The sequence below is a fragment of the Pseudophryne corroboree genome, chromosome 1, assembly GCF_028390025.1.
Source record: "Pseudophryne corroboree isolate aPseCor3 chromosome 1, aPseCor3.hap2, whole genome shotgun sequence".
Taxonomy (NCBI): Eukaryota; Metazoa; Chordata; class Amphibia; order Anura; family Myobatrachidae; genus Pseudophryne; species Pseudophryne corroboree.
This window is the reverse complement of record NC_086444.1, coordinates 441,357,453-441,378,817: the sequence shown is the minus strand read 5'-3', so window position 1 is coordinate 441,378,817 and position 21,365 is coordinate 441,357,453. Positions and strand designations below refer to the sequence as shown.

The 21,365-nt window shown below is 43.9% G+C and overlaps 1 protein-coding gene across 3 annotated transcripts in view; it reads right to left on the bottom strand.

Moving 5' to 3' along the window:
• The window catches only part of ABHD4 (abhydrolase domain containing 4, N-acyl phospholipase B), a 28,703-nt gene extending 9,090 nt beyond the window's left edge, over positions 1 to 19,613 (bottom strand). Inside the window, exons 1-6 of one of the 3 annotated variants that reach the window (XM_063913531.1) lie at positions 19,428 to 19,613; positions 18,030 to 18,183; positions 16,162 to 16,360; positions 14,698 to 14,786; positions 10,240 to 10,612; positions 9,543 to 9,697 (exon numbers count right to left, since the gene is read on the bottom strand). In XM_063913531.1, coding sequence (XP_063769601.1) covers positions 9,543 to 9,697; positions 10,240 to 10,612; positions 14,698 to 14,737 — 568 coding nt within the window. In that variant the 5' untranslated portion in view covers positions 14,738 to 14,786; positions 16,162 to 16,360; positions 18,030 to 18,183; positions 19,428 to 19,613. The remainder of the gene's footprint in view (positions 1 to 9,542; positions 9,698 to 10,239; positions 10,613 to 14,697; positions 14,787 to 16,161; positions 16,361 to 18,029; positions 18,184 to 19,427) is intronic. The other 2 variants (XM_063913532.1, XM_063913529.1) reach the window with 2 other exon arrangements.
• Between the last annotated feature and the right edge of the window lie 1,752 nt (positions 19,614 to 21,365).

The following is a 21,365-nucleotide window of genomic DNA, read 5'->3' as shown; positions in this document are numbered from 1 at the left end:
AGATCAAAACAGCAAAATATTGGTTAAAAAGCAATAAGTGAATGAAAGGAAAAGATTTTTGGGTATTAAAAACTCAACTGTGTATCCAATTTTTGTCTGTCTCTTTTATTAGTGTTCAAGTTTAGTACAATGTTGCCTATATCCATGTATTCTGCTAGGAATATTATTTCTTCAATGAGAATACATATATTTATTGTGAATTATTTAATATAGTGTTCTTAGGGGGATAAGCAGTACATGACTGTATATGCTATAAGGATATCAAAAAGTGCTTTATGTAATTTATCTTATGCACTGTACAGCTATTAAGGGCAGGAGTATTGTAATTGCTACACAGTTATTGAGCCTTATCTTTAAATAGTACAAAGTGTTTATTATTCTTAATAAACAGACACTGGAGATACAGCTTACTATTGCGTGTCCGTTGTTATTATCAATACTTTCTGTTTTGATGAATTTTCAGTAGTTGGATTGAATCATATACAGTCAGGTAGCCACTGTCACTTCCAATAGGTAAGTCAGTAAATAGTGTTACTATTTCTGTTATTTTAGTTACATAAATTGTAAGAGTATTATATTACGTATTTTATTATTATGTTCAACGTGCACTGGAGTCTTACATTGCGTGTTCTATTATTCTATAGACCAAGCACAGATGAGATGAGCCTCACTATTGTGCACCTGTTAGTGCTAGCCAGTTCATCAGATTCTGAGTGACATTTATCATTATGGGGAAACTTGAGTGACACTTTTTAATTAGTTGTAGTTAATTACCATTCAACTTGTTTACAGGTATCCAGGTATATATTTATTCAGATACTACAGCAACTGATCATTATAAAATGTCTGATATAAAATTCACCCATACCAGAGGCGGATTTAGACCTCATGGGGCCCTAAGCAAGTTTCCGATTTGGGGCCCCCCTTCCTCAAATAATCCTCAGTGTGTGCCCCCCCCCCTTACACACACACACACACACACACACACAGACACACACACACACACCAATTGTAGCAGACAGATCTTGCTGCTGCTCAATCTGCCCATAGTGGATTATAGCAGGCGGATGGTAGTTGTACTAGTGTATTGATTAATATTTATTACCAGTTATTTATATAGCACACACATATTCCACAGTGCTTTACAGAGAATATTTGGCCATTCACATCAGTCCCTGCCCCAGTGGGGTTTACAGTCTAGATTCCCTACCACACACATTCACGCTAGCATACCTCCCAACATGACCATCTCCAGGAGGGACAAAATGTTCTTCTCCTGGACTTCCCTCCTAATTTAAGATTGCCATCACCTGTGGTGAAACACATTTTTTATCCTTTATCCTGTTCAAAACAGGTGCCAGTAATCATAAATTAAGAGAAAAGTCCAGAAGCAGAGCATTGTGTCTCTCCTGGAGAGGGTCATGTTGGAAGGTATGCGCTATGGTTAATTTTGTTGGGAGCCAATTAACCTACTAGTATATATTTTTGGACTGTGGGAGGAAATGCTAACCATTACACCATCCGTACAGCCATAATGTACTTAAAAAAGCACTGCCTACCCCCCCCCCCCCCTCCCCTTCATCCCCCACTCACACCTGATTGGAATTTGAAGTAGGTGGTAGATGTAATACAAAGTGTAAAAAATACTGTAATGAAGTACACTGGAGAACCTCATGTTTTTTTCTGTGCACATCCTGGCTCCTCTCTCTAAGCATCGGACGTGTGTCACGTCTCATCACATGCACAGTACTGCAGGACTGGAGACACAGGCATGTGCTGGAGCCGACACCCAACAGCTGTCTAACCACTGACAGCTTGCCGGGAGTATTCAGCCAGCTCAGCTTTCTGACAATTTCGGTGAAGCTTGTGGTCTGCCAGAAATGCCCTTTATACAGCCTTGTCGGTGGGCCCCCTGGGACCAGCACAGCCCCCTGAGACCAACAGGGCCCTAAGCAGCTGCTTTGGTTGCCTTGTGGTAAATCCTTCTCTGACCCATACACACTCAGACACTGGGGAACATGCAGAGCCGGCCCTAACCAGTATGATGCCCTAGGCAAGATTTTGGCTGGTGCCCCCCTAGCACCACCGCTAGTTCCGCCTCTAACAGTGCATCCCTTTCCCAGCACCATCACCCCTCAGTTATTATTTTGAGTTTCCTACCCCCTATATTTTAAATAAGAACAGTCGACGCACAGCCCAAAAAGGGGGGTGTTTTTGCTGGCAAGGGGCATGGCCACACAATAGTAACCCCAATTCAAATTATACCACACAGTAATACAACTTTATTCACATTTTATCATGTGATAGTGTCCCTAATTCACGTTACATCACACAGTAGTACCACTATACCTTATATACATTACTCCTCACAGTAGTGCCCCTTATTCACATTAGACCACACAGTAGTGCCCTTTTTATACATTACGCCACACAGTAGAGCACCTTATACACATAATGCCACACATTAGTAATGCATTTATACACATAATACCACACTGTAATGCCCCTTACACATATGACACACGTTATTAATGTCCTTATAAACTTAATGTGCCTTACACATTATGACAACCTTTATTAATGCCCTTATACACATAATGTCCCTTACACATATGCCGCACATTATTAATGCCCTTATACACATAATGACACACATAGTGCCCCTTACACATTTGCTGCACATTATTAATGCATTTTTACACATGACACACATAATGCCCCTTACACATATGCCGAACACTACTGCACTCAACTCACCAACGCACACACAACACTCACACAGCCGTAAACACTGTGACCTCTGCCTCTGCTTGGATACAGATGTGTCCTCATAAATCTTGTCTCAATGCTAATGTCGGGCGACTTTTCTTGATGAAAATGCATCTTATTTGCATATGGCTAGGATGCACAAGCAGCTTCTGCTGAATAAAATGATATGCAGCATGCCTATATACTGTGTGAGACTGTGGCTGTATATGCATATGAAATGATACGCACAGAATATAGGCATGCTGCATATAATTTTAATCAGCAGAAGCTGCAGATGCCCCTAGGCATACCAAATGCCCTAGGCATTTGCCTAGTTTGCCTAAACCTAGGGCCGGCTCTGGGAACATGCTCACTATAAGATGTCAGGTGTGTAGATTTAGCCTGTAAACTTGTATTAGTTCGAAAGACCCCTTGCAGGTGTTACAATTCAAAAGTATAAATGTATCAACAAGTAGTTACTCCTAAGTTTTGCTCAGCCACTGAAAAATCAATTCGCTACAAAGTGTCTGTTTATAGGTATTAATTTTAAAAACAATTGCAACTCTCCAGTTCAGTCTGGAATGTGCAGAAAAAGACAAAGCAGACACACCCACTATTTGAACAGGTTTTAGCAATGGTATGTTCCTGGTGTAAAATTTTTATCCTCAGAATAAAGCTTGTAAATCATTACTGAATGTCACATATAGATTTTTAATTAATTCTCCGAATAGAATTTCTGACTCATTGCCGAGTACTATTTATTCATATACTCACTTTGTCCTCAGTAGATCACCTTAGGTTACTGTGTTATCAATCCTCTATTGTTAGAATAAACATTTAAATATATATTTAAAGTGTTATTTTTACAGAAATCCAATTAGGATCAGTCCTACAGCTCAGTAGGGGGAAAAAAAATAAAATAAAAGTGTAGTCCCCCATACATTGCTAAAACCAGCACTAGGCAGAACCAGCCGGGGGCAGGGGAGGGGGGGGGGGGGGGGGGTAATGCCATAGCAAGGGAGACACTCAGTGTGGGGTCCCCCTGGCATAACATTAATCTGCCCCCCAAACTAGTCAGCCCAGGGCTGGAATTCCTCAGGAGTGGGGACCCCAAAAATTAAAATGGGGTCCCCCCTCCTGAGCAATAACCAGCACTGGGCTGATAGCACAGTGCTATGCCCCGCACCCCTGGTGATGGTGGGTGCGGGGTTCATTGTTAATATTGTTCTTTACAGGTGGCCTACAGGTCCCAGCAAGCCTGCCCCAGCATGCTGGCACTTGGAGAACCACAAGTGCCAGCATGCCCGGACATAATGGGCCCTCTGGCACCTGAAAAGAAAATATTGAAATAAAAACACCACACCATCTTTAAAAAAAAGTTTATTAGTCAGGGTCTTCACCTGGGGGCGGCTGCCTTTAAGCTCTTTTGCATGGCCGTTGCCTCCCCAGGGCTTCCGGCGTCTTCACCTGGGGGGGTGCCGCCTCCCCAGGGCTTCCAGCATCTTCCTATCTTCCTCTGGCGTTTTCACCAGAGAGGCGGCGGCCTTTAAGCTCTTTTGCATGGCCGCCGCCTTCCCCAGGGCTTCCAGCATCTTCGCCTGGTGGGCGGTGGCTGTTAAGCTCTTCTCCACTCCTCCTCTGCCGTCAGACTGACGCCGCTGCCTCGCGCTGACTTATATAAGTCCGCCAGAGGGGGCGGGGCGATGATGCAGCGAGCCGTGATTAGCTCACAGCGGCCATCTTGAATTTAAAAAAATGACGCTGAGGCGACATTTTTTAAATTGGTACCGCTCCACTGCCAAACTCTGCAGAATGGCAGGCAGGGATCTCGGATTCATGTCTGCCACTAATACTATCACCGCCGCCTGCAACTCCGCCGTCCGCACCTCCGCCGCACCCACACAATGATGACAGCGGATCCAGTGACAGATTCGCTGGCCAATCACTGTGGCCTCACTGACCGGGTCGTGCTTTCATGGGTTGAAAGCACGTCCCGGTATGAAAGCGGCACCTCTAATGGTGCCGCTTTCCCATGTATTTCCAATGGGCTTTTAATGCCCATGGCTAGGCCTCACCCACACCTTTCCCCATTAACAATGGGAGGTACCACGATTGGTGCCTCCCAAACACATTTAAACAGTGATAATGATTACATTAATATAAAGCAGATACTTATGACACAGAATATGTGTCATAAGTATCTTCTTTATATTATTTTAATCATTAATGACAGGGGAGGCACGTCCCTGCTACAGCTGTGTTTTTATTCTGCTTTGTGTTAAGGTAAACAGTTGTTTGTCCTGCTAAGGACAAATATAATATATATTATCCTATATATTATCCAATCGCTGTTAAGCAGATAGACTCATGTGTTGCATTGGGTCATTTATACCACTTTCAGACAGATAAAATCTCAAATTCACGGTTTTTTACTGGTTTCGTGAAGCCGGGAAAAACCCGGGTTATAGTTCCTAACCCACTTTCACACAGCACATTTAATCCGGATTATTCCTGGGTAGACCCCTTTCAGACAGAACCCGTGTCAGCCCTGCAATAGACTGGTGAGTCATAAGAAATGGACTGTTTTTATGGCACACAGAGATGAGGTAATGAAAAGTGGGTGGTGACTGCTCACAGCATTGTGTAAGCCATGGCTGATGAGTTACTGCTGAGTAGCCCGGAATTCCTGAGTTCTTGCTGTTTGTTGCCGTTTCACACAGCAAATGTTACAGCTGCTTGCACTGTGCTACCTGGCAGTGTTATGCCATCCGTCTCCCCTGCAGCACAATTGTGACCTCAGACGCCAGAGTCAGTGCCATGCCCGCTCAGCCAAACAGAGAGACCCTGTTGCTCAGCCAATCGCCAGTGCCCGCCAGCTCAGCCAAAAAGCTATGTTAACCGTGACCCGTTTCTAAAATCCCGGGTCGGACCCTTTCAGACAGCCGGCAACCCGTGTAAGAGCCGGGAAATACCCAGGTAGAAACCTGGGTTGAAGTCCCGGGAATTCAGTCCCGTGTTGACCCTTTCAGACAGCAAAAAATCCCGGGTCGACCCTTCCCGAGCCGGGAAATTACCGGGTCCTTTCTGTCTGAAAGGGGTATTGGATAGTCCAGACAGTTCTATGACCCCTGTTGCTTTATATAACCATGGGCCTAATTCAGACCTGATCGCAGTAGCAAAACCATGTGCACTGCAGGTGTGGCAGATATAACATGTGCAGAGAGAGTTAGATTTGGGTGGGTTATATTGTTTCTGTGCAGGGCAAATACTGGATGCTTTATTTTTACACTGCAATTTAGATTTCAGTTTGAACACACCACACCCAAATCTAACTCTCTCTGCACACGTTATATCTGCCCCACCTGCAGTGCACATGGTTTTGCCCATTAGAGAAAAATGTTGCTGCTGCGATCAGGTCTGAATTAGGCCCCATACCCCTTAATTTGCTATAAATTAGGTTCTAAACATGTTCATTTATCATTCAATTAATATGCTCTAACTCTGGGAAATAGTACATGACTGTAACAACAGGCTGCAGATACATAAGATCACAGATGGCAACAAACAAAATTCACATTTCTATTTTTATAGAGACAATCGGTGCACAGTGAAACACCAACACACGCTTCCCAGTAAAGCTTTAACAGGATAAGAGGTGTAAAAGGTATCTTTTAATAGATTTTGTTCTGCATAGTATGCCACAATCAGACGCTTGTTTCTTTCACCTCTCCTTTATATGAAATATTAGTCTGAAGCAGCACCTCCTTTGAGATATATTATTAAAAGATACTCATTTAGGTACCCTGAAATTAAATGTAACATCAATAAGTCCTGGTGCAATATAAATCTTGTACTCTTTCTTACAAGATGGTAGATGAGGAAGTTAGTTACAATGGGAGTTGCTGAAATACAGTCGAAAAAGAGTGTCTTTAAATTACCGGCTGAAACTAAGTAGGATTACAAAAAAATCTCTGTCTTGGTGAACATATCACAGTCTATAGCTCAGAACAACATCCCTAACAGAACCTCACTATTTGGTGTTGACAACCGATGCAAGTGCAGCAGGTTGGGGAGCACGTCTAGCAAATCAAAACTGTCAGGGATCTTGGACTCCATGGGAAAGGAAGACGTCTTCAAACCAAAGAGAGATGAGAGCAGTTTGGAATGCAGTAAGATTCTTTCAGTCCCAGTTGATAGAGAACCATCTGAAAGTATTTTCAGACAATGCAACTGTGGTGTCTTATTTGAATTAACAAGGGGGCACCAGGAGTAGTACTGGAAGAGGTAACAAAGATTTTGGAATGGGCACAGCATCATCTATGTTCCCTATCAGCTCTGTATGTACCAGGCAAGGACTACATTGTCGCAGATTTTCTCAGCAGGCACATGGTACTCCCAGGTGAATGGGAGATAGATCTGAATGTATTCCAGGAAATTGTAACAAAATTTTGAAAACCACAAGTGGATCTTATGGCCACGCATCAGAACACAAAGGTGTCCCGTTTCTTTTCCAGGTACTATCTACCACAAACAAGTGGAGTGGACACTTTCTCCCTAACATGGAAGTTCACGCTGGGTTATGTGTTCCCTCCGTTTCCCATGATTGCTCGTGTCTTGAGGAAAATCAGAGAGGAAAAAGTAGAAGTGATTATGATCCTTCCCTATTGGCCAAGGAGAGTCTGGTTCCGAACGTACTGAGAACGGAAGTTGGAGTCCCATGGAAGTTACCACTTTCGCCAGGGATATTAGGTGAAGGCCTCTTGTTTCACCCAAACCCACAGAGTCTGCATTTGATGGTGTGGATATTGGACGGGAGATATTAAGTCAAAAAGGATTATCTGATCAAGTGGTTCAGTTTCTGATGAACGCAAGGAAGAAAGTATCATCTCTAACTTATTATGGAGTTTGGAGAACTTTTGTTTCAAGGACTAATTCTAGATTTAATGTCATGAAAGCTAACACACCTCAAGTATTAGAGTTCCTGCATGAATGATTTCAGAAAGGTCTGGCAATCTATACCATTAAAGTTCACACTACAGCTTTAAATGTGTCATTAGATAGAAAGTTGTCTGAAGAACAGTTGGCGAAAAAATTTCTATCAAGCCATGAAGAGAGTACGACCTCCGGTTAGGTCAGTTCTAGCTCCATGTGATTTGAATCTGATTCTGAACACTTTAACACTGTCTCTATTTGAGCCGTTGCAAGGGATTCCAATAAAATTGCTAACATGGAAGGTTGTGTTTTTAACTGCTATCACTTCAGCCAGAAGAGTCAGTGAATTTCAAGAACTATGGGCAAAGGAGCCCTATTTAAATATCTTGCCAGATAAAGTGGGTCCAAGAACAAATCCGTTCTTCGTGCCCAAAGTGGCGTCAACATTTCATTTGAATTACGAAATCCTTTTACCTTTGTTCTTTCCGCAACCAAAGAATGAGAAGGAAGAAAGATTGCATATGTTGGATATGTTAAGAGCAATTTCTGTTTACTTAACTAGTGTGAAGGACTTTCGGAAGACAAAGCATTTATTTGTTCTGCATAAAGCACACCATTGCAAGGTGGCTTAGGGAGCTAATTACCTCCGTGTACGAAAAGAATGGTTGTGAAGTTCCGCAAAATATTAAGGCACACTCGACCAGAGCTGTGGCGACTTCCTGGGCTAGGAAGGCACGAGTATCAGTGAGAGACATTTGTGCAGTGGCTACATGGTCACCTGTTCATTCTATTTCAAGTCATTATGCTTTGAATGTGTCTATTGCCCCCATTGGGAATTGTGTCCTAGGAGGAGCAACATCTTGAATAACTGATTATTTAAGCATCATATATAGTGTTCTTTTTTTATTGACTATTGGCCCACCCTGTGCATACTGCTGGTAAGGTCCCATGTGTAAGGCTGCCATGAAGTATTGTAGAAGAAAAATAGCAAATTATACTTACTGATAATGTCATTTCTTTAAGATACTTCATGCCCTCTCTATTTATATATTTTTACAGATTGAATGGAGGAGACACTAAAAAGACTGAGGGGGAAAGGCAGGGGTGAAGCTATATACCGTAAGTGGGCAGTCCTAAGTCCAAAAGAACTTCCTGTCTAGAACTGTGCCGCTATAACACTTCCTACTTCATCTCATTACCAAGGCGAAGCAGGAAGGGACATTGACAAGATGTAAGAACATCTTGTCTGCCGAAGCGCGCTTCCCCCTCTGGCAATGTCCCTCTGAGCTCACATCGCATCAACTCAGTGTCGAGGCGCTGTGCCTCCCTGCTGGGCCAGCATCTCCGCACTTGAGTGGGATCTCGCTACTCGCGGGAGATCCCCAGCACAGTCCGGAACCAGCACCCGCCATAGCCAGAGACAGCTCTGTCCCTGCAGTGGTGTATGAGCAGCAACACCATGTAGCCGTTCATACATTGTCCGCGCATTTCTGCTTGCAATCTTTTAGATAGCAGCGCTGATACAGACAGCCCCTGTCACTGTGCCTGCACTGCAGCTAACATACATGGGGGGGGGAGGCAGTATAGCGCACATAACACGCGCTGATACTGCTTCCCACCATATCGCCAGTTCATACATTTACCCCACAAACCCATGTGCACGGCTGCCATAAAGTATCTTGAAGAAATGAAATTGTGGGTAAGTATAATTTGCTATTTTTAATACGTTTGCCTGCTCTCTCCTAGTTAATGATTTCAAAACAAAGATGTTTATTTGATATGTGTTTTTAACCAGTACAAACCCCTTTAATGAAGTAGTTTAGTTAATGTAACATATGAGATATAATAGAAAGTAAATTCACCCCAAGGTCCTGCTGCTCTCACAACCGCCAAAGGATTGGATCGTCCAAGCACTACAGCCACAGCTTTCACCCATGCAGGGGGAGAACGCACCTCACTGGGGTCTGTAGGTAGGAGGGGGAAGCCCCAAGGATCAGCAAGAACAAGGTGTTTCACCCTGAAATTGGATGAATACAACAGGTTAAGACAACAGTCACTGGAATAAGTATATCCTGCAAGGAACAATGGCAGCCAAAAAACTGCAGCCACGAAATATCAGGAACCAGTTATCTAGCAGACAGTTTCATAATGTTATTGTGAACATAAAGTACACTTAACATAAAATATACACCAGTCCTACAAGTTTGTGAAGGTATGTGTACTTGTTAAACCTGCACTACCACTGCGGTAACAATTCTTGCATAAATTGCCACTCCCCTGGTGTCTGATGGTTAATAAATGTAGCTCTCCAACTATAATTGTGACCTGTGAGCAATCACAAGCCACAATCCCACGATTATATTATGTGCATTTTTATACTCTGAAATATGCATGCATCAGGCTGATTTATAGGTTCACATATGAAAGATCTCTGCAAAATTCTGATTAGTCAAATCAATTTCCCCATATCTAATAAGATCAATGATCTACTTTACTTATCATGGTTTATAAACCATAAAACCTTAGTTTATGTCGGCTCTAGTTCCGTCAAAGTCTCACCTCCTGGGGTATTTGATTGAATAGGCTGCAGCTAGGAATCCACCTAAACTGTGGCCCAGAAGAATCATGTCCTTGATTCCCATTTCTTCTCTCCACTGCTCAATGGAAGAAATAAATTGCTCCTCCGCTCCCTCTGGGTCACTTGGGAAGGTTGGCCGGGAGCTACGTCCAAATCCCAACAAATCAAAAACATGGAGAGCTCGGCGTGAGCTTAGGGCATCTATGTTTTGAACCCATAGTCCTACTCCTCCTCCAAACCCATGGATCATCACTAAAGGTGTCTTGTCCTGGAGCTCAGGGCTCACTGTCAAAGTCCAAATCTTGTTTTGATCGGGGAGAGAAACATAACGAGCAGAAAATCTGTTCTGGATACCTGAAGAAGTAAGAAGAAGAATGTCACTACTGGAGCATTAAGACAGATTTACAGATTTGTAGGAGATGTTTAAAGAAACTAAATAATAACATAACTATATAATGACAATATATTGCAGATGAAAACACACAAGGTCTCCCATCTATTACTACCAAGTTTAGTGCTTTGAAAAACTAAACTTATATAATTAAATAGTGCTCACAATACTTCCTACAGGACTAATAATGACATGCATAGATATAGATAGTGGCAGAGGCAGCACAAATATTGGGAGGCTCAGGCACCCACAGAGCTGGCACCAATGCACTTTACCATAATTCTGTCGTTCACTCTTTCACTATTATTTATATTTTACTTTCTTTACACCTCATCCACCTCCTCTACATATTCTCTCACCTATTTGCAGTTGCCAAGTCAGATCAAACACTGAAAAAATTACTTAGTATATACTCAAAATTTTTAAACCACCACTTGAGAACTAGACGAGACGTTTAAAGGAATATAAATCATTGTCTTCTATGTTTTTAACCCTTATCTGAAATGTGTAAGCAACAGTAAAGTCTTCACAACAAGGAGTTAAGTTGGCCCACCAGAACTTACGGGATCAGAGGGAATCAGAGACCCGGCTCGGATCTTACCACCTTCCTTGAGTCCCAAAACGAGGCAAAACGTTATCCTCCCACTGTCGGATCTGCAGGTTTTTGAAAGTCCCATGGAAATCAATAGGCTGACCACTGATTGGCTGAGAGAGCCGTCTCCACGGCTCTCAGCCAGTGGATCCCTGCCGCTGCGTCTACCCAGAGACTGCTGCTGCACTGCAGCTACACAAGCCAGGCATGACAGGCACTGAGAAAGTGCTGTGTACACAGCAGCTCTCGGACCATCATAATCCTCACAGACACCACCGGAGAAATTTACCATTGGGTGGTACCCTCCTGCCTGGGTCTCAGTAAGTGCACGATTACCCACATGGTAACCGATCTGAACTGTATACAACCCACACTGTAACTAGTATTGTATGGCCTTGAATTGTATCCGACCCGCACTGTAACCCACACCGTGCACTATTACCCGTATCCGACCTGTACTGTAACCCGCACCGTATCTGGCCCTCACTGTAACCTGCACTGTATCCTACACTGTATTTGACCCACACTGTATCCGACACACATTGTAAACCTCACTGTATCCGGCCTGCATCAGACCCGCACTGTAGCCAACTTGCATTGTAGTCTGCACTGTAGCGGACCCACACATGTATCCAACCAGCACTGTATCCGACACTGTGTGTCCCTCACTGTAACCTGCTCAATATTTAACGGTGTTTCCCAAAGCATTCCACACTGTACCCCACATGTACGGAAAGCTGTTTTTATGGCTGGGTAGATTTTGGGTATCTGCTCATCAAAAAGGCTGATTGATTGGGGCATTACATGGGCACAGAGTGCCAGTCATCACTGGTACAGGGCCCCCAGGAGAAAGGTACAGATTGGGCACTGAGAATAGGCATGTGCACTTGTGTGTCTGCTGTTGCTATTTTACACATGGTTTAGGGGGTTTTATTTGTGGTTTATTAACTACCTCTACTTTTGATCAATGATAATCCACACAGGATTCTTAGTAAATTTCTGTATTGGATTGTTTTCTATTAAAAGTACATTACTTGCAAGTTGGTTTGATTGATTATTGCTAATACATTACTAATTTGTGAAACATTTTTAAACAGAAATAACTGCCGTGTGTTTGTGCCGCTGCTCTGTTGCTTCGTTTGGCCAGTCAGCCTTTGGCCTATGTTGGTGACCAATACTGTGAGCTGTGAGGTGGTCAAAATTGACTGGAAATTAATGTTATTGAGGTTAATAATACTGTAGGAACAAAAAAGGCCCAAATTATGTGATCTTAGCTGTTTTTATCAATTGTTAAAAAAAATTACAGATCCAAAACACGGGGGTCAGCGTACATCTCTAGATATAATTGTATTGTAATGCTTTAGCACACTGCAATCCATATGTTTCTTGAACTGCAGGAGTCCAACAGTTCTGCTATTTGGGAGTTGTCGGTGTTAGTAAAAATGTTGATTTAGAATAGAACTAGTATTGGTCATAGTACCTACTGCATAACTGCCAAATTTAAAAATGTTCCCGGGGGCTTATTATCATTAGGCCTGATTCACTGGGAATCACTTGTACCCCATCTTGCCCATTTCATTAGTAAATAGGCAGGATGTGGGTGTGTGACTTACTCTTCCAGGTGTCTGTAGGATGTTCTTGAAGAGTAGGCAAGTATTACTGAAATCACTATGCATGCTATTCAAATGACTTCTTCATGAAATAGCTTGTTGAAAACAAAGGGGGTAATTCAGAGTTGATCATAGAAATGCTAAATTTAGCACATCTATGATCAGTTACTCTGACATGTGGGGGGGGGGGGCAGCGCAGGGCTAGTCCGCTCCGCATGCCAGGCCCTACCCCCTGCACAGGTACAAAAGCATCGCACGCCGGTATTCCGGACCGACGCCCATCTCAGGGCTAGTCCGCCCTGCATGTCAGGCCCTACCCCCCGCACAGGTACAAAAGCGTTGCACGGCGGCATTCACGCAGCCGCCGTGGTCCGCCCCCCCCCCCCGGACACGCCTCCGTTGTCCGGACCGTGCCCCGCCAACGGCATTCTAACAACATTGGCAAGCCCCCTCCCGCTCCGCTTCTGCCCAACGGCATCCTAACAACATTGGCAAGCCCCCTCCCGCTCCGCCTCTGCCTGTCAAGCAGGCAGAGGCGATTGCAGCCAGTGAGATGCTGATAGCCCTCACTGGGCTCCTCGGGTGCGCACGTGCAGTGCGGCTGATGCGCGTGCGCACTCCACGAAGTAATTGAGACTGCGATCACTGCCGCTGCAGCGATGCAGTTTGAATTACCCCCTAAGTTACATGGTTGCTGTCATCTGACAGATGGCAAAGAACTGACCTTCCTTAGCAAGACCTGTGATTATAGAAACAAACTTTGAACTGGCACCTGACAGCGTAGGTCTATAGGTTGTGTATCTCTGCGTGATCCTAAATTTAGAATATACACCAATAACAATTACATATTAAGGATGAAATATAGAAACATAGAATTTGACAGCAGATAAGAACCACTTGGCCCTCTAGTCTGCCCCTTTTTTTTGTTTTTACTATATTTTTTATCTCAAACCTTATTTTCTATAAAGCGCTGTATAATATGATTGGTGCTATATAAAATAAGCAATAATATAGAACAGGTACACTGAGTTTATCCATGGGAATACTGATAAGTGGTCTGCAAAATTATTCTTCACAAGGGCGTCACTAGCATCCGGGCAGTGAAAATGTACAAATATGGACATAAAGGGATTTATTCAGGTCGCATCACGATAGCGCAATTTGCCCTGTCCTGTGCGTGCATGGCCTGGCCAATGCGATCACATCGCATTGTCTGTGAATGCCTCTGCCTGATTGACCGATAGAGGCGTTCACAGGGCGGGCAGGGGCGGCGACAGACCACTGCAGTGGTGGCATGGTGAAAACGGGGTCGTGTCAACGGCATTTTCGTGGCAGCTATGTGTTGTCACGTGCAGCCGCTCCTAAGGAAAACATGGTGGCAGTGTATCTGCCTTTGCAGGGGGTCGTGCACAGTTGTTGCGACACAGCCGCTGGGCAGGAAGTTCAGCATGCTGGGCGGCCTTGCCCTGCGATGGGTGGCCCCAGCATGCAAAAGAAAAGGATTGTATGTTCGTTTTATTTTTTAGCAGAATCTGCAATCCAACCTGAATAACCCTCAAAGACTTCTTTCTGTTTTCAGCAACTTGGAGACACAAAAGAGGAGGCCAGGATTAACAAGGACTGCAAACATCTTGCCCCACAAAGCAGAAGAGATCAACAAGCTACTCATTAGAGCACTTTACAACAATATGGCTATGGGTTATTTGGGCAAAATTATTTGAGCTCTGTTCTGCAAAACGTACAGCTACAAAAAGAGTGCACCCAAAGTGGAACTAGCTTTTAAATGGTGCAGAATCAGCATATACAAAATTGAAATATCTCAGTGCGATTAACATTATTTACTTACATTGAAGGATCCTTGACTCCACAGCCTTTAATTTGGACATGGATGTTGGACACCAAGACGGGATCCAGCCAGTTAACCAGCTTTGAGATCTATGCAGAAAAAAGGCAAAATAAGTTTGGTGCAAGATATCATTAATATACTGAACTTTATTTCACATAGGGTTATGTTTGACATAAGGTTCATATGGCTACATTGCACTCCTGTTAAGCAATAGATGCTCTGACTGGTTACATGTTGGCCATGCCCATCATGCTTCAAACTAATTTCAGATGGACACACAAGAGCTGGCTGGGCTGCAGCACACACGGGGTTAATAGTGCCTGGGACTTGATGGTTCATCCCTCCTTGCACTGGACACTTGTCCCATATTTGGGGCAAAAGATCAATTAAAATGTTGATGGATGTTCAGTATTTTCAGATAGAGGCCTCATTGCTTTGAACTGCTATTATTGAGATCACAACTGGGGGTAAATATACTAAAGATTGATGTTGATGGATTTTAATTGATCAAAATCGATGCTGTGTTTTAGAGTCTAAAGCAACAATTTTTATAAGACTATTTTGCAAATGTACAGATTATGGCAAAATGTGTGCTTTTTTGTAGGCATACTTGGTATGGTGTAACAGACTTTTTGTGGGATACTTACAATATGGTGTAATTACATTTTGGAGGCAGATACATACTGTTAGTGTGGAAGCAAAATGGCCATTAAGTAATGTTATTTAGGGGAAACAGGCCTGGGCAATAATTTTGTGGAGAAACAAGTGTGTAATCATTGCCAATGTGCAAAGCTCACAAGCGTTTCATTACAATATCACTCCTTACCAAATTTTGGATCCAATTGTGCAGGCTTGCCTTAATATATGTGGTCCAAAAGTATTACATGCAATGCAACACGCCAGTTCTAGAGACACTGGGGGTCATTCCGACCCGATCGCTTGCTGCAGTTTATCGCAGCGATCGGGTCGGAACTGCGCATGCGCCGGCACCACAGTGCACCGGCGCATGCCAGACGGCTGAAGGCCGTTGTTGCCTAGTGATCGCCTCTAAGGCAGAGGCGGCCGCTGGGCGGGAGGGGGCTGGACGGCGGTGTGGTCCGGCCAACGCAGTCGTGGCCGAACCGTTGGGGGGGGGGGGGGCGGTCCGCGGCGGCTGCGTGACGTCACAGCGAAGAGGTTCTCCCGGCCAGGAGCTGCGCTGGCTGGGAGTTACTTTTTAATTGCAAAAGCATCGCCGCTGTGCGATGCTTTTGCATTTCTGCGGGAGGAAAGCGGCACTGACATGCGGGGCGGACTAGCCTTGTGCTGGGCGTCCCCCCCGCATGTCTGAGTGCCTGATCGTAGCTGTGCTAAATTTAGCACAGCTGTGATCAACTCGGAATGACCCCCATTGTTCCTTTCACTATTTTGCATGTACTGTATTCATTATGGCAATACCCCAATCACATGCAAAACTGCCCTTACTTATTTAATCACTTGAGTTGACCGATCACTGCCCACTTTTCCCAAGACTCAGGAACAGTACATTTAAATTCTGAAATAATCTGTGCTGCTTTGCGGATGATATTGCTCTGATAGATTAGATGTTGATCTAGCCCCGCCTACTTCAACACACAGATGAGGAATGACTACAATAGGTGTTCTGACCCTAGTCAAAATGCACCTGAAAAGAATGGAAAGGAAAGAGATATGTAAAATATAGAAGAAATCTAACAAGCTGACCTATTTGTGCACCATCCCAGCCGCCATAAAATGTCAGTTGGTGTGCTAAATCAGTTATACAGTAGGTACTATAGTATAAAACAATAAGAATAAATTGCAGAGGCCATACATGCCAGTCTATAAGCAAGCATACTGCGGCACACAAAGAGCATTAAGATAGATATGTCATGCAAAAAAAAAATGTAGGTAATGGGTGTGTAGGTTTGTATGAAAATGTAAAGAAAAAGTTAATAGTTTTAAAAACATTAACTCATAAGCAACACCTGTGAACATCCGTGCACAGAGAACAATACAACTGGTACCATATAGTTGTCAATACACAAAGTATATCAACAAAGGTTGGCTCAACAAAATTATACCCTTTTCAGACAGAAATGTCTGAATAGCCAGGATTTACCTGGATTTCAGTGCCGGGTGGTTTTGCCGGTCCCTGCCTGACCCCCTTTTTACACAGACAAGCAAATGATACCCCTTTCACACCGCCTGAGGCGGTTCGCACCCGGGAGCCTGACACGAGAGCTCCAAGGGTGCGACCCGCCTCGGCACCTTTCACACCGCAGTCAGCGGCCCAGCATATTGCCTGATTGCGGACGTCAGCGGTGACGCGGCGGGGTGGCGCTTGGAGATCACATGATCTCCAAGCGCCGCCCGTACACAGAGAGTGAACGGGAAATGGGTCACTTCGACCCGGCTCCCGTTCACACCACACAGTGAGCCGTGTCGAACACGTGTTCAACCCTGTTCACGACCAGAGTTGAAATACTGGGTCACTCGACTTGCACCTTTCACACCACACGGGTTATGCGCGTTTATGTGCCAATAACTCGTGTTCAGGGGTGGCAGTGTTAAAGGGGTATTACCGGGTCAAGAATTTCTACCCACTAATTTGCTGATTAAAACAGGTATTTTGTCTGTGTGAAAAGGTCAACCCGGGTCGAAGTCCCAGGTTGACCCTTCACACAGAAAAGGGACCCATGTTTTTCGGAAAATTACTACGTAGAACTTCTTCACCTAGGAATTTGCCTTTCTGTCTGCAAAAGGGTATGAGAGATTCTCTGTATCTTGGTTATTAAAAATGGAACTTAAAAAGCCTGATTGCACCACTGGTTAAGGTGAAAACTTGAGGTTACAATGTGAAATAAACTTTATAGCCAATAATGAGAGCAAAGCCAATCTGGAAAACCACAAACACTATACAGAGAATATTGGTCTCATAAAAAAAATCATAAATATATTTTCAACCATTGTTATTATTCACATAAAGTAAATCCTTACATTTCCTTACCATGATATGTTAAAGCTGAATGTAACCTATTTGCTATCTGTTAACTCTGGAAAACTTTGAGGGTTAAGTTTATTTTAGAAAACTCATTTTGAAGGTCATGATTTTATAGGATTGCTAAACATTTACGTATATATCAGGGATTATTGCAAGTATTTAGACTTTATATGTAGCCACATTTTTGTATTTTTGTACCATCATTAAGGAATCTTGTTTTACTTTACATTATTTTGTAATCTTTTATAGTAAATAATGGCTATATTGTACAGCTGCATACGACAGACTTGAAGCTAATACTGCCAACACATGCTGAGTCACCATGACTTGCCAAGTGTTCTCTGTAGTAAGTCAAGATTGGTGTGGATATGTTCCCTTTTCTCCAACTTCCGGTGTGATCTGTACTTCACAGCCGAAGACACCAGCACACTTGGGAGATAGTTACATAATTGCAGCATCACACTCATAAGGAAGAGATCTCGGGTCTGTTTATAAAAGACACAAAATGCTGTTCTTCAGCTTGAGAGAAAATGACGCTTCATTTCTCTATTATTAAAAAATATTTGAGATATTCCCCACAAGCACCCATTATCAACAAAACGAAGTATCCCTTAAATCAGGCATGTCCAAACTGCGGCCCTCCAGCTGTTGTGAAACTACATATCCCAGCATGCCCTGACACAGTTTTGCTGTCAGAGAATGCTAAAGCTGTGTCAGGGCATGCTGGGATGTGTAGTTTCTCAACAGCTGGAGGGCCACAATTTGGACATGTCTGCCTTAAATGTACCATGGAGTGAACACATCAGATATCTCTGATAACTGCTGCAGTCCTTACATTTCCAACAGCAGCCCAAGCCTCCATAGGTTACTATGGGGGCTGTCCGATTTACCAAGCATTTCGAAGTTTGGCCCCGATAAGTATCACCGAGAGGGTTCCATTCACACTGCGCATATGCAGAACGGCACCAGCTCCCAAAGTGGAACTGAAATGATTTATTTTGCGGTTATTTCACTTCTTTACACATCGCAGGGACGGGCTCCTTTCAATCTGTCCCTGTGTGTGATTGTTAGTACATTAGGGCGAAAGTTAATTTCCTATTGCCATGAATAGCAGTGATAAGAAATTCTAATTATCAGGGCTAATTTAGTTATTAAGATGGTGGGTGCAGGATGCGTCTGATTGGTCACATACATCTAAGTCACATCCTTAAATGCAAATGAAGTTAAAGTAAGACAAATGTGTTTTAAAGCAAGATTACATTGTACTGAACACTAAATGATTTTGACTGGGAACCCTGTAACTTGCCAGAATCACTAAAGCACTTTAATAGCACTATCTGCACTAAATAACTGTATGTAACGTTTATTTAAAAGCAAATGTTTTTTAATGTATGAGCAGTTTACTTAAAAGAAAATATAATGCAGGCAAGTCCATATTAACAATTTTGTTGGTGTTCACATGATGTGCTCCTAGTTCCTTACATTGTTTTAAACGAACCACCTGTAGCTGTATGGAAATACATGTGACAGTATTTAGACAACTACTTGAACGGATGTAAAAGCAAATACCCCAAGCTGCCCATTATATCCGTGTAATGCACTAACATTGAGAGTTCCATTCCATCAGATTGTTTTGATCAATCTGTTGTGTAACGAAGGCCTAACCGGTCCTGCCTGACTAACATAACACATCCTCCTCCTCCCCATTATCTATCAAGGGAGCACTTACTGTTCCTCCAGCTGCTCGGCCATCGCAGGATCTGAGTCCCGAAGTCCGGGCATTACACAACTGGGAAGGTACAGCTGATCAATTACGAAGAAAATAGATAAATTGACAGAAACAGGGCGGGGATAGAGCGCTCAGAAGGCTTGTGGGCGGAGATGGTAGGTGAAATATAAAAAGAGGTGGAGACAATGCTTGATTGACGTGCACCGTGGAAGACGCCTGCTATGGTAGACGCTAGCAATGTATTAGGATTATCAATGGAGCAGGAGGGGCTTGCTGACGTCTACAAAGTTGGTAGGAGGAGTCAGGAACTAGTTTTACTGTACTGAAGTCCGTAAGGAGGACGGCGATACTGTCATTGCACCCTGTTACATCATGAGCAGGTAGCAAATCGTGCTGTGTCACTCTGAGGAATTCACCTAGTGTTTAATTAAGTTTGCTATCTCTGCCGTGACGCAGAGTTCTGGGCGTCACTGTGCATACAGAGAGTACACTGCAGAAGCACTAATATAGACTATAGAGTTTTGGTTGGAACTTGTCCCAATTAAAGATTTTTGTCAAGGGGGTAATGGCCAAGGGTGTGGTATGGAAGGTAGATAGTAACTGGGTCCAGAGGTGTATCTAGGGGACCGGGCGCCCCTGGCAAAGTATGGGACTGGCGCCCCCCCCATATTTGAAATAGGGAAGGTGCATGTGCAAAAAAGGGGCATGATCTTGTGGGAAAGGGGCATGACCACACAATCATACTCCCAATTCAAATTACGTTACATAGTAGTACCCAAGTTCGTGAGGGAACACCAACTGGAGGGAGTTAAGCCTGACTTATGGAAACCGAAGACGATCTACAAGCTCATCAGAGCTAAAGACGATTTGGAGCCGATTCCGGGGCTCCCTTCAGCGACTGCCAAACAGGTCTGGGAGAATGTGGCCTCCAAAAGGCTCACAAACAGACACAAAGACCTGTCGTGGATAGCCATCCAAGGGGGTTTACCCCTCAGGTCATTCATGCACTCCCGGAACCTGTGCAGGTACAAACATTGCCCCAGGTGCATCATACATGAGGAAACATCTATGCACCTGTTTTGGGACTGTGCCTGGGCCCAGTTGTTGTTGGATGCCCTGGAAAACGAACTGAAAAACTGTGTGCCAAGGAACTGTCTCACGTACCATTCGGTACTCTACGGACTATTCCCTGGCACCCACACCGTTGGGGCGATCCAGGAAGCCTGGCGCCTTATGAACTGTATTAAGGACGCTTCGTGGCTAGCCAGGAACCGCCTCATTCTGCGGAGGGAGAGGATGTCCATCCAGGACTGTTGCAGGCTGGTTCACAGCTTGCTCAGAGACTATTCCACCATGGACAGCCCTGAGGAAGAAGAGGACTAAAAAAACCCTTTTTCTGCCCCTCTCCCCTTGTTTGAACTGAATAATGAGACTTTGGGACCGTGGCCCCTTCCCCCTCACTCACAATGTCTGTTGTTTTATTGATGTCTTTCTATTTATTGCCCCTCCCCTTATATGTGTCTGTCCTTCAATAAAGCTTCGGGCATGTGATTCACCCTCCCTCACCCTCCTACCCTCCACACCCATAGCCTTATTAACTGTTGTATCTTTGTATAGTTTAAATGCATAGTGCAGTCTGAGAGCTATAGTGTAGGCTGGCCTGCGTCGTAGCTCTTCGACTGCACTATACCGTCTGCATCTGTATTGTGTTTTAGCTGTGCTGCGACACGGTACTTATGTTTGTCAATGTACACGTATGTTTTTTGCTACTTTATGCCAAATAAAGTAGTACCCTTTATACACAGTATGTCACACACTAGTGCCCCTTACACATCATGCCCACACAATAATCCTTGTCACACTGTGGAGAAATCAGCAGTGCCTGGCGCAGGCAAGGAATGGCACTGCCCAGCGATGCCACCCGCAGTCAGGAGCTAT